Source organism: Lepisosteus platostomus, chromosome 25, assembly GCF_059453375.1.
Source record: "Lepisosteus platostomus isolate fLepPlt1 chromosome 25, fLepPlt1.hap1, whole genome shotgun sequence".
Classification (NCBI taxonomy): domain Eukaryota; kingdom Metazoa; phylum Chordata; class Actinopteri; order Semionotiformes; family Lepisosteidae; genus Lepisosteus; species Lepisosteus platostomus.
The window spans coordinates 2,003,325-2,019,183 of record NC_142635.1 but is presented as its reverse complement, the minus strand read 5'-3'; the positions used below and the strand labels follow the sequence as shown (position 1 = coordinate 2,019,183).

Here is a 15,859-nt window from a genome sequence, read left to right as displayed (position 1 = left end):
GATTTTCACCTCTGAAAAACAGCAAAACAACAGCTACCCTGACCGATTCCAAGATACATAAATCCACCTTTTCTGCACGAAGGAAACGCATCAGTTGCACGAAATGATATTTAGTTCACTTCTGTAATTACAGGTAAAAGGAACCGCGTTTCATTTTAAGGTCACCATGACCGAGAGCGCGTTTTATTGGAGATTATCTTTCATGCGGTGATTGTACAGGCGGCAATGTGTTCAGTGTGTAGTGTGTACATTGTGTACAGTTTTGTACTGTACATTATGCAATACGTGTATCAGTCACACACATTTTCATTTCCCCACAGAGACAGGGCACGTGTTTGTGTATCAGTGTGTGTAACCATACGTTTCATAGAGCATCTCCTGATGTGTGTCAGTGAGTGTAGCGATGTGTTTGTATCTGTATGTAGTGATGTCTGTCTGTCAGTGTAGCGATGTGTTTGTATCTGTGTGTACTGACGTGTGTCTGTGAGGGTAGCGATGTGTTTGTACCTGTGTGTACTGACGTGTGTCTGTGAGGGTAGCGATGTGTTTGTACCTGTGTGTACTGACGTGTGTCTGTGAGGGTAGCGTTGTGTTTGTACCTGTGTGTACTGACGTGTGTCTGTGAGTGTAGCGATGTGTTTGTATCTTTATGTAGTGATGTCTGTCTGTCAGTGTAGCGATGTGTTTGTATCTGTATGTAGTGATGTCTGTCTGTCAGTGTAGCGATGTGTTTGTATCTGTGTGTACTGACGTGTGTCTGTGAGTGTAGCGATGTGTTTGTACCTGTGTGTACTGACGTGTGTCTGTCAGTGTAGCGATGTGTTTGTATCTGTGTGTACTGACGTGTGTCTGTCAGTGTAGCGATGTGTTTGTACCTGTGTGTACTGACGTGTGTCTGTCAGTGTAGCGATGTGTTTGTACCTGTGTGTACTGACGTGTGTCTGTGAGTGTAGCGATGTGTTTGTATCTTTATGTAGTGATGTCTGTCAGTGTAGCGATGTGTTTGTATCTGTGTGTACTGACGTGTGTCTGTCAGTGTAGCGATGTGTTTGTATCTGTGTGTACTGACGTGTGTCTGTCAGTGTAGCGATGTGTTTGTATCTGTGTGTACTGACGTGTGTCTGTGAGTGTAGCGATGTGTTTGTACCTGTGTGTACTGACGTGTGTCTGTGCTGACGGCCCCTGTGTAATGACCCCCACAGCCTCACACACACGGGACACAGACCCCAGTCTGGCAGAGATCGACTTTATTAGAGGCAGGAGAGGGGACAATACAGGGTCGTCATCTGGAAACACAGTCCACCAGCTCCCCCACACCTCAGAGCTGCAGTGACACTGGCCCGCCTGCGCAGCGCGGGGCGCTGTCCCCCGCCCGGACGCCTGCAGGGCTCCGGGGAGAGTACAGCAGAAGAAGAAGAAGAATTAATAACACAATTAATTAAGCAGAAGTAGCACCTGTAGTGTCAGGAGCGCAGCTAGAGTTTTATTGCTATGAATACACAGTGATAAACAAGGGTACAGATCCCTTATCAGGTCTGACAGTGCTCGGTCCCTCTTTATAAAAGCTCATTAGAAGGCCAACAGGAGAAAGGGTTGTGTGTGTGTTGTGCAGTCAGGAGGACACCCTGGTGACACAAACATCAAACAGGAGCAGCGCCACTCTCGTCTCACTTACAGCTGACCACTGTCCACTCCTGTCCACTGTCCACCCCTGCCCCGGTCAGGCTGACCACTGTCCACCCCTGCCCCAGTCAGGCTGCCTGCTGTCCACTCCTGTCCCAGTCAGACTGATCAGTGCCCACTCCTGCCACGGTCAAACTGACCAGTGTCCACTCCTGTCCCAGTCAGACTGCCCGCTGTTGACTCCTGACCCAGTCAGACTGACCAGTGTCCACTCCTGTCCCAGTCAGACTGCCCGCTGTTGACTCCCCTCCAGTCAGACTGACCAGTGTCCTCTCTGTCCCAGTCAAACTGACCAGTGTCCACTCCTGTCCCAGTCATACTGACCAGTGTGCACTCCTGTTCCAGTCAGACTGCCCGCTGTTGACTCCTGACCCAGTCAGACTGACCAGTGTCCACTCCTGTCCCAGTCAGGCTGACCAGTATGCACTCTGGTCACAGTCTGTCTGATGAAATGGAGGGACTCTGCTCCCTCCACCAGCCCAACAGTGTTATAATTAAACCCGTCATGTACAAACACGGTCACAGCCTCTGGCCAGACGAGAGGACAGGACAAGGACAGGACCTTCAGTGTAAAGAGAGGATCTGGGAGTAGGTGGGGTTCGAGTTCGATTGGCTGCCTCCATAGCCAGTCATCATGCTCGGTGAATACTGTCCAATCAGAGAGAGGGAGGGGCGGGGCCACCCGCAGACAGAGGAGAGGGCGGAGTCGGAGCGATCCATTGCGGAAATCCAAGAGGGGTGCCCCAGGAATGAAAGGAAAGAAACAAAATAAAAGGAGTTACTCAAGTAAAAGCAAGATGAAGATTCATGTTATGAATGATCCCCGAGACAAAACGCGACTGGGCTTTATAGATGAAAAGGACTTCAGGTGACTACTCTCCAATTAGAGAAGGATTCTGTCAATCCGTTCAGGAGAGTAACCACCTGCCACCAGAATGGGAGCCTCACCGAGGGGGGCGGGGACTGCCTGTCAATCAAGGGGAGGCTCTCATATCCAGGATTGCCATTGGAGGAAGTGCTTGGAGTCCTGAGAGAGAGAGAGGGGTTAATACAGACACACAGGACACTCCAGTACATGAACACTGCACTGAGAGAGAGAGGGGTTCATACAGACACACTGACTGGACACTCCAGTACATTAACACTGCACTGAGAGAGAGAGGGGTTCATACAGACACACTGACTGGACACTCCAGTACATGAACACTGCACTGAGAGAGAGGGGTTAATACAGACACACTGGCTGGACACTCCAGTACATGAACACTGCACTGAGAGAGAGAGAGGGGTTAATACAGACACACTGACTGGACACTCCAGTACATGAACACTGCACTGAGAGAGAGAGGGGTTCATACAGACACACTGACTGGACACTCCAGTACATGAACACTGCACTGAGAGAGAGAGGGGTTCATACAGACACACTGACTGGACACTCCAGTACATGAACACTGCACTGAGAGAGAGAGGGGTTAATAATAATAATAATAATAATTGCTTACACTTATATAGCGCTTTTTCTGGACACTCCACTCAAAGCGCTTTACAGGTAATGGGGACTCCCCTCCACCACCACCAATGTGCAGCATCCACCTGGATGATGCGACGGCAGCCATAGTGCGCCAGAACGCTCACCACACATCAGCTATCAGTGGGGAGGAGAGCAGAGTAATTTAGCCAATTCATAGAGGGGGATTATTAGGAGGCCATGATTGGTTAGGGCCAATTGGAAATTTGGCCAGGACACCGGGGTTACACCCCTACTCTTTTCGAGAAGCGCCCTGGGATTTTTAATGACCACAGAGAGTCAGGACCTCGGTTATACGTCTCATCCGAAGGACGGCGCCTGTTTACAGTATAGTGTCCCCATCACTATACTGGGGCATTAGGACCCACATGGACCACAGGGTGAGCACCCCCTGCTGGCCCCACTAACACCTCTTCCAGCAGCAACCTTAGTTTTTCCCAGGAGGTCTCCCATCCAGGTACTGACCAGGCTCACACCTGCTTAGCTTCAGTGGGTTGCCAGTTGTGAGTTGCAGGGTGATATGGCTGCTGGCAATACAGACACACTGACTGGACACTCCAGTACATGAACACTGCACTGAGAGAGGAGACTGGGTTGAGATCATTCCTAATCCTATTGAAATGAAGCATCATTTCTGTCTGTCTGTCATTAAATCAGAGGAAAGCACAGACAGACAGACAGACAGACTGACTGACCCAGTGCCTCAGTAGTATTTTCACACCCTCTGACCAGGCAAACAGTGTCTGTATCTGTGTGTGTGTGTGTAGCTGTCTGTGTCTCTGTGTGTGTGTTTGAGTCTCTGTATCTGTGAATTTGTGTATCTGTGTGTCAGTCTGTGTGTGCGTGTCAGATAGTGTGTGTGTGCATGTATCAGTGCGTGTGTCGTTGTGTGCGTCTAACGTTTGTGTGTAGTGGTGTGTGTGCGTGTCGGTCTGCCTGTCTGTTACTCACGGGAGGGGGGGTGCGCTGGAAAAGGGCGGAGCCCAGCTGGCCCCCTGGTAACTATAGAAACCAGGTAGGACACCGCGCTGGGAGCCCGCGGGCGTCTGTCTACGTGCCTGGTGAGAAGGAAAGGGGTCCTCGCTCTCACTGTCGGAGTCTTCATAGTCGTCCGAGTCGCTGCCAGGTGGGAAAAGACAGAGAAAGAAGTTTATGAAGAACACCCCTGAAGCAGGAGTTTTAATAACAATTGAATGCCTGACGAGATCGAGGAGCTCTAGTCTAGCACAGCGATGACAGGCAGAGCCGCGGACGCCCTGACCTGGAGAAGCCCCTCCAGGCGCCGGGCAGGGAGCAGAGCAGAGTGGTGAAGGACACAGCAGACAGCAAGGAATAGAGACACAGATACAGCAGCCCCTCCATCCCATCATAGCACAGGCCCTTGAGAGAGTCCACATAGTCCTGAGACACAGAGAGACACTGGTCAGCACAGTGACCCTGACTGACTGGACACTACAGCACAGTGACCCTGACTGACTGGACACTACAGCACAGTGACCCTGACTGACTGACTGGACACTACAGCACAGTGACCCTGACTGACTGACTGGACACTACAGCACAGAGACACTGATTGACTGACTGGACACTACAGCACAGAGACACTGACTGACTGACTGGACACTACAGCACAGAGACACTGACTGACTGACTGGACACTACAGCACAGAGACACTGACTGACTGACTGGACACTACAGCACAGAGACCCTGACTGACTGACTGGACACTACAGCACAGTGACCCTGACTGACTGACTGGACACTACAGCACAGTGACCCTGACTGACTGACTGGACACTACAGCACAGTGACCCTGACTGACTGACTGGACACTACAGCACAGTGACACTGACTGACTGGACACTACAGCACAGTGACCCTGACTGACTGGACACTACAGCACAGAGACACTGACTGACTGGACACTACAGCACAGTGACCCTGACTGACTGACTGGACACTACAGCACAGAGACACTGACTGACTGACTGGACACTACAGCACAGTGACACTGACAGACTGGACACTACAGCACAGAGACACTGACTGACTGGACACTACAGCACAGTGACCCTGACTGACTGGACACTACAGCACAGAGACACTGACTGACTGGACACTACTGCACAGTGACCCTGACTGACTGACTGGACACTACAGCACAGAGACACTGACTGACTGACTGGACACTACAGCACAGTGACCCTGACTGACTGGACACTACAGCACAGAGACAATGACTGACTGACTGGACACTACAGCACAGAGACAATGACTGACTGACTGGACACTACAGCACAGTGACCCTGACTGACTGGACACTACAGCACAGAGACACTGACTGACTGGACACTACAGCACAGTGACCCTGACTGACTGACTGGACACTACAGCACAGAGACACTGACTGACTGGACACTACTGTACATTAACACTGCAGCTGTAGTGTTTTGTACTGTGAGGTTGTACAACTCAATCCAGCGTAGTGCCCTAGTCTACAATGCAGTGTTGTGTAGTTGTTGACCTTGTTAAGTCCGCGGCAGTTCAAGAGCGCCACCAACTGGTGAAAGTTCCCCTCTGTTGAGTTGAGGATCTGCTGAATGTCACCGAGACTCTTCTGCAGACAGAGAGAAACTAATTAATAATTTCATGTTTTAGTTCCTTGATAAAAATGATAAAACACTGTAAAGTGAGAAAAATTAAAATCTACAGCAATACATGCAGAAAAAAACACTGTTTATAAAAACAGGAGCCATATTTGAGCACAAAGGCACGACAAGCTTGTTTCTTCAATACGGCTGCAGACACACCTCAGCCCTGGGGAACTGTGGGACAGCCTCTCTCTCCAGGACAGAGAGGTGGGTGTGGATGCTGGAGAGAGCTCGCTGACACCTCGTTAGGACCTGCAAACAATTAAGAGTTTCACGAACAATTTACACTAATAAAACAGCCCTACAGGAGAGTGAACCCTGATTGGAGGAGAGTCTCTCTGACATCACTGAGCTCCATAGAGCCTTACAGCAGAGTGAGCCCTGATTGGAGGAGAGGCTCTCTGACATCACTGGGCTCCATAGAGCCTTACAGGAGAGTGAGCCCTGATTGGAGGAGAGTCTCTCTGACAGCACTGAGCTCCACACAGAACTACAGGAGAGTGAAATATAACCAACTACTTGTCCTTAAAATGAACCAAAGACACACCTCTAATCATGAGCCCAACCTGTACAACAGACATTCCTGCTCTGGCTAAGCAAACATACGGAACGTTTAAAGGCCAATTAACAGAGTTGTTAACGAGACCTGCAGGCAAGGGAGAGATTGAGATCTCTAATGGGCACAACAACAGCTCCCACACTAATCGTGCCCTACCTGTTGAAAAGGACTGTCTGTTCTCAGCCCGCACGTCAGGTAATACTCCAGAATCTCTGCATGTGAAAAGCATCAACAGTATAGTTACAGGGGGCTCCAGTCCAGTCAGTCCACTCCAGTCCGCTCCAGGCCAGTCCAGTCTGCAATAAACTCGCTCCAGTTCAGTCTATCCAGTCCAGTGTAATACAGATCAGGTCAATAACAGTACCTGAGCTTGTTCCCATGGTAAACTGTGTGGAGTTGATGATGAAAGTGTTGGGGTCAACACAGAAATCACTGAGAGCCTGAGGGAGAGAGAGGGGTTAATACAGACACACTGGACACTCCAGTACATGAACACTGCACTGAGAGAGAGGGGTTAATACAGACACACTGGACACTCCAGTACATGAACACTGCACTGAGAGAGATGGGTTAATACAGACACCCTGACTGGACACTCCAGTACATGAACACTGCACTGAGAGAGAGGGGTTCATACAGACACACTGACTGGACACTCCAGTACATTAACACTGCACTGAGAGAGAGGGGTTAATACAGACACCCTGACTGGACACTCCAGTACATGAACACTGCACTGAGAGAGAGAGAGAGAGGGGTTAATACAGACACACTGACTGGACACTCCAGTACATGAACACTGCACTGAGAGAGAGAGGGGTTAATACAGACACAGTGAAGTCTGTCTGACTGCTGCCTCAATGCTCGGATTAAAGGCAGAGGGGTGACAGGCGAATCATTGTCTGTTCACAGAGGGCCAGTGTGACTCTGAGGACAGTCTGCGACGTCTCCAGCTGGCCTCCATCTGTGACCTGATCCCTCTCTCTGCCGCCCTGGCCCCCACCTCCTCACCAGCACAGTCGGGGTCTCCAGACCCAGGGACCCCCAGCTGAGGAAGAGAGCGAGCCAGGCCAGCGCCATCATCCTGGAACGACATCGGCCCGCCGTGACCTCACCGCGCAATGACGTCATCGGATCACAGTGACAGAGCGCAATGACGTCATCGGATCGCAGTGACAGAGCGCAATGATGTCATCGGATCACAGCGCCACGGCTGCCACCTCCTCACCAAACACCGCGTCGCGCAACATCAGGACATGGGCCCTTCAGACCGCGGCACACTTACAGCGCGAGCAGCCAGCGGGACTGCTTGGCCAGAGCCAGCAGGACGAAGAGACAGACCACCAGGTCCAACAGCAGCAGCAGCACATAGGAGAGCCACCTGAGAGGGAGACAGGGAGAGGCGTCAGTAGGACCAGCAGGGGGCGCTCACCCTGCGGGCTGTGTGGGTCCTGACGCCCCAGTACAGTGACGGGGACACTAGACTGGAAACAGGCGCCGTCCTTTGGTTGAGACGTCAAACCGATGTCCTGACTCTCTGTGGTCATGAACAATCCCGGGGCGTCTCTCGAGAGGAGTAGGGGTGTTACCCCAGTGTCCTGGTCAAATTTCCCCCTGGTCTTTACCAGTCATGGGCTCCTAATAACCCCCCTCTCTGAACTGGCCTCATCACTCTGCTCTCCTCCCCACTGAGAGCTGGAGTGTGGGAGCGGACTGGAGATCGTGCATGTGGGGGTACACTCTGCTGGTGGTGGAGGGGATCCCCAATACCTCTCCAGCGCTTTGAGTGGAGTGTCCAGAACAGTATAAGGATTATTATTAGATTTGGAGAAGCGCTCTGTAACAGTGTACAGTAACACTCTCTGTTGTAAGTGTAAGAATTATTATTATTCTATTTCCTCCAGAGAAGCACAGTATTGTGGGAAATGAAGTTCTCCCCCCTGGCCCTGTAGTCATCACTGCAGGAAGTGAAAAATGAGACAAGGAAGGCTGATGCACTCTGGGAAATGTAGTCCGCCTCTGCGCACCTGTAGTCCTCATAGATGGCCAGGGTGTCCGCAGCCCAGCCTGGAGAGAAGGGCAGAGGAGGCGAGGAGGAGGAGGAGGGAGATGGTGCGAGGGAGGAGGAAGATGGGGCTGCAGTCGAGCTGGCACTGGTGCTGTTGCTGGTGCCCCGCGGGTCTGGGGCTCGCTCGGCGCCCCCCGCAGGCAGGAGGGAGGAGGACAGGAGGGCGATGACGGCCTCGGACAGGCGCCGAGCGGAGCGCGTGGACACGAGGAAGTCAGTGCGGTCAGACAGGACCTCCTCCAGCGAGGTGAGAGGACCGGACACTCCTGAGGACAGCAGGGACACCGTCTCCGACACCTGAGGGTCACAGCAGGGCGAGAGTGGACAGTGACTGACTGGACACTCCAGCACAGTGACCCTGACTGACTGGACACTACAGCACAGAGACACTGACTGACTGTACACTACAGCACAGTGACCCTGACTGACTGACTGGACACTACAGCACAGAGACACTGACTGACTGAACACTACAGCACAGTGACCCTGACTGACTGACTGGACACTACAGCACAGAGACACTGACTGACTGACTGGACACTACAGCACAGAGACACTGACTGACTGGACACTACAGCACAGAGACACTGACTGACTGGACACTCTACTTGTAGTTTTTTTGTGTTTTGCATTCCGATTGGCTGCTCACCAGGAATTTGATGGAAGCGAGCGTATGATTGGCTGTTGCTAGGGAATAGGTCACCTGATAAATTCCGTCATTCGCTTCGCTGTTTCCATAGAAACCGATGCCGATGGCCATGCTGGAGAGTTACAGGCAACAAGGGAGAGAAGAAAGTCATTCAGTACTGTAATAATACTGTAGTGCACAGTAATAACACTGTACTGTATGGTACTCTAATAATACTGTAGTCATACAATAACACCGTTAATGTCACTGTCTTACACTGACTGCACAATACTAGAACTGTAACACTGTACTGTACTTTAATACTACTGTATGAGTATGGTACTGTAAATCTATACTGTAATAATTATACTGTAAGGTACTAAAACAATACTGCAATAACACTATAGTAAACTGCAAGTAAGTACAATCAGTATAATGATAATACTGTAATGTGCGGTAATAACACTGTACTACACTGTACAATAATAAAACTGTGATAACACTTTTGTAATAACACTGCACTGCACTGTACAGTACACTAACACTTTTCTACTCTGTATGGTACTATAGCGCCCTACTGCAATAAACACACAGTATAGAATCACACCCGCACACACGGTGACCTCACCAGCACACAATGACTGCTGCCACGGAGACCCAGGTGACACAGCACAGGCCCCGCCCCTTGGCGGAGCCCAGCCCACTGCCCTCTGACTCCGCCTCCTGGCTGCCCTCGGACTCCGCCTCCTCGCCGTCACGGCGACAGCAGCAGTAGCGGATGAGGAAGGCGAGGATGAAGAGGAGAGACAGGAGCAGGGCGATGGCCGACAGGCTGGAGACGACCAGCAGAGTCTGGGGCAGGGAGACATCGGACAGGGGCTGACCATCAGTGTCACTGCCACTGGAATTCGTCTTCACTGAGACAGCGAACGCTGTGAATCTCACCGAGTGACGGTCAATCACATCCTTCAGTCTCCTGCGCAACTGCCACCACCCTCTGTAGTGTCCAGTCAGTCAGTCAGGGTCACTGTGCTGTAGTGTCCAGTCAGTCAGTGTCTCTGTGCTGTAGTGTCCAGTCAGTCAGTCAGGGTCACTGTGCTGTAGTGTCCAGTCAGTCAGTGTCTCTGTGCTGTAGTGTCCAGTCAGTCAGTCAGGGTCACTGTGCTGTAGTGTCCAGTCAGTCAGTCAGGGTCACTGTGCTGTAGTGTCCAGTCAGTCAGTGTCTCTGTGCTGTAGTGTCCAGTCAGTCAGTCAGGGTCACTGTGCTGTAGTGTCCAGTCAGTCAGTCAGGGTCTCTGTGCTGTAGTGTCCAGTCAGTCAGTCAGGGTCACTGTGCTGTAGTGTCCAGTCAGTCAGTGTCTCTGTGCTGTAGTGTCCAGTCAGTCAGTCAGGGTCACTGTGCTGTAGTGTCCAGAGGGGGTCAGTCCAGGGTGGGTCCTGGCTCAGTGAGGTCTCAGGATGGAGATGCTGGACCCCTGAGCCAGTGTGTCTGTACGAGACCCTCCCCCCTCTCCTCCGCACACAGGCACTATTAATAATCTGTGACCTAGTTTACTACAGGGCTGGCACTGCCTCTGTCTCTCTCCCCTCGCTCTCTCTCTCTATCCCCATCTCTCTCTCCTCTCTCTCTCTATCCCTCTGTCTCTCTCTCTATTCAATTCAAGGTGCTTTATTAGCATGACCGATGGGTACAATCAGTGTTGCCAAAGCAAATAAAAATAATAAAATTAACATGGAACAAAACAAAAAATAGAAGTAAAATAAAAATCTCTATCGCTCTCTCTCCCGCTGTGCACAGCGTCGTAGCAGAGGCACTGTACACAAGTGTTACAGCAGAGGATTACTGTAGAGTGTGTTACTGGAGAGTGTGTTACTGTATAGCCTGTTACTGTAGTGTGCGTTACTGTAGTGTGTGTTGCTTTAGTGTGCGTTACTGTAGTGTGCGTTACTGTAGAGAGCGTTACTGTAGAGAGCGATACTGTAGTGTGTGTTACTGTAGTGGGCATTACTATGGAGCGTGTTACTGTAGTGTGCGTTACTGTAGAGAGCGTTACTGTAGTGTGTGTTACTGTAGTGAGCGTTACTGTAGTGTGTGTTACTGTAGAGAGTGTTACTGTAGTGTGTTACTGTAGTGTGTGTTACTGTAGTGAGCGTTACTGTAGTGTGTGTTACTGTAGAGAGCATTACTGTAGCGTGCATTACTCTAGAGAGTGTTACTGTAGTGTGCGTTACTGTAGTGTGTGTTACTGTAGTGTGCGTTACTGTAGAGAGCGTTACTGTAGTGGGCGTTACTATGGAGCGTGTTACTGTTGAGAGCGTTACTGTAGCATGCGTTACTGTAGTATGTTTCTGTAGAAAGTGTTACTGTAGTGTGTGTTACTGTAGAGAACGTTACTGTAGTGTGTGCTACTGTAGTGTGCGTTACTATGGAGTGTGTTACTGTAGTGTGTTACTGTAGTGAGCGTTACTGTAGTGTGTGTTACTGTAGTGAGCGTTACTGTAGACTGTGTTACTGTAGTGAGCGTTACTGAAGAGAGTGTTACTATGGAGCGTGTTACTGTAGTGTGTTACTGTAGTGAGCGTTACTGTAGTGTGCGTTACTGTAGTGAGCGTTACTGTAGAGTGTGTTACTGTAGTGAGCGTTACTGAAGAGAGTGTTACTATGGAGCGTGTTACTGTAGTGTGCTGCTGTAGAGAGTGTTACTGTAGTGTGCGTTACTGTAGTGAGCGTTACTGTAGAGTGTGTTACTGTAGTGAGCGTTACTGAAGAGAGTGTTACTATGGAGCGTGTTACTGTAGTGTGCTGCTGTAGAGAGTGTTACTGTAGTGTGTTGCTGTAGTGTGTTACTGTAGAGAGTGTTACTGTAGTGTGCGTTACTATGGAGCGTGTTACTGTAGAGAGTGTTACTGTAGTGTGTTACTGTAGTGTGTGCTACTGTAGTGGGCGTTACTATGGAGCATGTTACTGTAGAGAGTGTTACTGTAGAGAGTGTTACTGTAGTGTGTGTTACTGTAGTGGGCATTACTATGGAGTGTGTTACTGTGGAGCGTGTTACTGTAGTGTGTTACTGTAGTGTGCTGCTGTAGAGAGTGTTACTGTAGTGTGCTGCTGTAGAGAGTGTTACAGCAGAGTGCTCCAGCCCTGGCCCAGGTCAGAGGGTGCACCCCAGACTGCTGGGGTGTCCCCTGAGCCCCTCTGTGTTGACAGGGTACCTATTTGCTCCCTGCTGGTGTCATGGGTCTTGTACACCAGATACAGTGCTGCATACTGAACCCGCACCCAGGGCGGCGCTGTACCTGCTGGTACTCCCAGCTGTCGGGTCGGAACCAGCTGCCGCAGGGCCGCAGGGCCAGGTCCAGCCGGGGCAGAGAGTGGCACAGGGTCACCCAGAGTGAGGGGCTGTACCCGGGCGCGGTGGCCATGGCGACAGCCCGCGGCGACCAGGAGCTGTCCCACAATTCCCTGTCAGCCGAGAGACAGTGAGCTGGTGAAATACCATCCCAGCATGCAACAGGCACAAGGCAGGGTTCACCCTGGACGAGACACCTGTCCATCACAGAGCACACACACTCACACACACTCAATCAATCACACACACACAGACACACACACTCACACACTCAATCACACACACACACACAGACACACTCAATCACACACTCACACACTCAATCACACACATTCTCACAGACACTCACACCAGGGTCAGTTTTCCCAGAAGCCAGTTGACCTCCCAGCATGCCTGTGCTGTCTCTGGACTGTGGGAAGAAACTGGCGTAACTGAAGGAAACCCAAGCAAACTCCATGAGAACATGCAGACTCCACACAGACAGCACCCCAGGTAATGCCAACCACTGTGCCACCCTAATAATAATAATAATCCTAATAATATATCAATATGATATTATTTCAACAATATACTGATGGACTCACTGAAGCGATGAGTGATGAGACACTGACTCTGACTCACTACATGATGACTGACTCATCACTGACTCACCGGGAGACACACCGGGAGACTCACTGGGAGACTCACTGGGAGACTCACTGGGAGACACATCCAGAGACTCACCGGGAGACACACCGGGAGACAGTCTAACAGAGTGACAGTCTGAGAGTGACACAGTGACACAGTGACACAGTGACAGTCTGACAGCCGTGAACTCGAGACTCGCGACTAGTTTACCTTCTGCTGTGGAACAGCGCCCCTGTCTGATGGTGCCGCGGCGCTGCAGGGCTCAGCGGGAGGGGCTGTAGGGATCGGCACGGAGTCAGACCCCCGGCGGGTTACTGCCGCGGCCGGACGGATCCCCCCGAGGACGCTGCAAGTTTCCGGAGCGGTAAGTTGCCATGGGGACGACCGAAGGAGGGAGGGCTGTCCATTTCCCCAGGAGAGACTCGTCTCGGGGCCACGGAGCCCAGACCCCAGCTTCTCCGGCCCCCAGAGGAAACACCAGACCGCTGGGAAGTGGTCAGGAAGAGGGCCAGCTGGACAGACAGAGAGCTCAGTCAGAGAGACAGAGAGACAGGTCAGCTGGACAGACAGAGAGCTCAGTCAGAGAGACAGAGAGACAGGTCAGCTGGACAGACAGAGAGCTCAGTCAGAGAGACAGAGAGACAGGTCAGCTGGACAGACAGAGAGCTCAGTCAGAGAGACAGGACAGGTGGACAGACAGAGAGCTCAGTCAGAGAGACAGAGAGACAGGTCAGCTGGACAGACAAAGAGCTCAGTCAGAGAGACAGAGAGACAGGTCAGCTGGACAGACAGAGAGCTCAGTCAGAGAGACAGAGAGACAGGTCAGCTGGACAGACAGAGAGCTCAGTCAGAGAGACAGGACAGGTGGACAGACAGAGAGCTCAGTCAGAGAGACAGAGAGACAGGTCAGCTGGACAGACAGAGAGCTCAGTCAGAGAGACAGACAGACAGGTCAGCTGGACAGACAGAGAGCTCAGTCAGAGAGACAGAGAGACAGGTCAGCTGGACAGACAGAGAGCTTAGTCAGAGAGACAGAGAGACAGGTCAGCTGGACAGACAGAGAGCTTAGTCAGAGAGACAGAGAGACAGGTCAGCTGGACAGACAGAGAGCTCAGTCAGAGAGACAGAGAGACAGGTCAGCTGGACAGACAGAGAGCTCAGTCAGAGAGACAGGACAGGTGGACAGTCAGAGAGACAGGACAGGTGCACAGAGAGACAGGTCAGCTGGACAAACGGAGAGGTCAGACACACAGACAGGACGGCTGGACAGAGAGACAGGTCAGACAGAGAGACAGGTCAGCTGGACAGACAGAGAGCTCAGTTAGAGAGACAGACAGACAGGTCAGCCGGACAGACGGAGAGGTCAGTCAGAGAGACAGGACAGGTGGACAGAGAGACAGGTCAGAAGGACAGATGTGAATATCGACAGAGAGACAGGCAGTCACCGTCACAGAGGCAGTAGGAGAATAAAGGATACAGTCCACAGCGCAGGGATGGAGAGATGAGGGGTATGATCTCTTCTTCCTCCCGGACAGTCTGAGCGACAGAGAGGACCAGCAGGGCAGCAAGACAAGGATTAAAAAAACAAACAACAGAGAGAGAGAGAGAGAGAAAGTGGTGTTTGTGTGTCACCGAGTGGGGGGGCGAGAGAGAGGGAGAGTTTCTGTGTCACATGGAGGGAGGGGGGAGGGGGGTAGAGACGGGAGAGGAGAGAGACAGGAGTGGGGGAGGGGAGAGAGAGGAGAGAGAGACAGGAGAGAGAGGAGAGAGACAGGAGAGGGGGAGGGGAGAGAGAGGAAAGAGAGACAGGAGAGGAGAGAGATTGTGTCTGTATTGTTAATGTCTGCAGATTGCTGTTCTATGTGAACTGTATTTGTTTTGCTTTGGCAACACTGATTGTACTCATCAGTCATGCCAGTAAAGCACCTTGAAGTGAATTATTGCTCTAATACCCACTGATAATCAATACACAAGTTCATACCACCACAAGAGCTGAGCCCAGTGAAGAGCACAAGACACACAACACTGCCTCACCCACTGACACACACAAACACAGCACACACTGGAATGCTACAGAATCCTAAACAGACAATACACACTAGGGGAATCTAACCAGGGTAAGAAACAGCAAAGAGAAACAGACCCTGAGAAAGTACAGGCTCAGTGACCACAGCCTGGCCAGAGAAACTGGACACAGGCAGAGCTGGCTGTCCAGAGAGCCCATCTCTCAATAATAATAATACAGTGTGTGACCTCCTGTCCCAGCCTGAGGAACAGACTGGGACATCTCTCAATAATAATAATACAGTGTGTGACCTCCTGTCCCAGCCTGAGGAACAGACAGTGAGCCTGTCTCTCAATAATAATAATACAGTGTGTGATCTCCTGTCCCAGCCTGAGGAACAGACAGTGAGCCTGTCTCTCAATAATAATAATACAGTGTGTGATCTCCTGTCCCAGCCTGAGGAATAGACAGTGAGCCTGTCTCTCAATAATAATAATACAGTGTGTGACCTCCTGTCCCAGCCTGAGGAACAGACAGTGAGCCTGTCTCTCAATAATAATAATACAGTGTGTGATCTCCTGTCCCAGCCTGAGGAACAGACAGTGAGCCTGTCTCTCAATAATAATAATACAGTGTGTGATCTCCTGTCCCAGCCTGATGAACAGACAGTGAGCCTGTCTCTCAATAATAATAATAATACAGTGTGTGATCTCCTGTCCCAGCCTGAGGAACAGACAGTGAGCCTGTCTCTCAATA

The 15,859-nt window shown here is 51.2% G+C and overlaps 1 protein-coding gene across 5 annotated transcripts; it reads right to left on the bottom strand.

Moving 5' to 3' along the window:
- Positions 1-1,232: 1,232 nt before the first annotated feature.
- Positions 1,233-14,728, bottom strand: ttyh1 (tweety family member 1). Of its 5 annotated transcripts, XR_015930354.1 has the most exons (17): positions 14,544-14,719; positions 13,309-13,610; positions 12,419-12,606; positions 9,750-9,973; positions 9,143-9,254; positions 8,453-8,790; positions 7,711-7,806; positions 7,437-7,509; positions 6,790-6,865; positions 6,582-6,637; positions 6,026-6,118; positions 5,740-5,832; positions 4,476-4,615; positions 4,166-4,333; positions 2,632-2,710; positions 2,080-2,331; positions 1,233-1,955 (listed from the first exon to the last, which is right to left on the bottom strand). XR_015930354.1 is itself a non-coding variant. In XM_088619792.1 (16 exons), the coding sequence occupies exons 3-16, from the start codon at positions 12,542-12,544 to the stop codon at positions 2,248-2,250; spliced, it is 1,758 nt and encodes a 585-aa protein (XP_088475918.1). In that variant the 5' UTR covers positions 12,545-12,606; positions 13,309-13,583; positions 14,576-14,728; the 3' UTR covers positions 1,233-2,247. The 5 variants fall into 5 exon arrangements, 4 of the variants coding, with proteins under 4 accessions (XP_088475918.1, XP_088475916.1, XP_088475919.1 ...); XM_088619792.1 differs by having other exon boundaries at positions 1,233-2,331; positions 13,309-13,583; positions 14,576-14,728; XM_088619790.1 differs by having other exon boundaries at positions 1,233-2,331.
- Between the last annotated feature and the right edge of the window lie 1,131 nt (positions 14,729-15,859).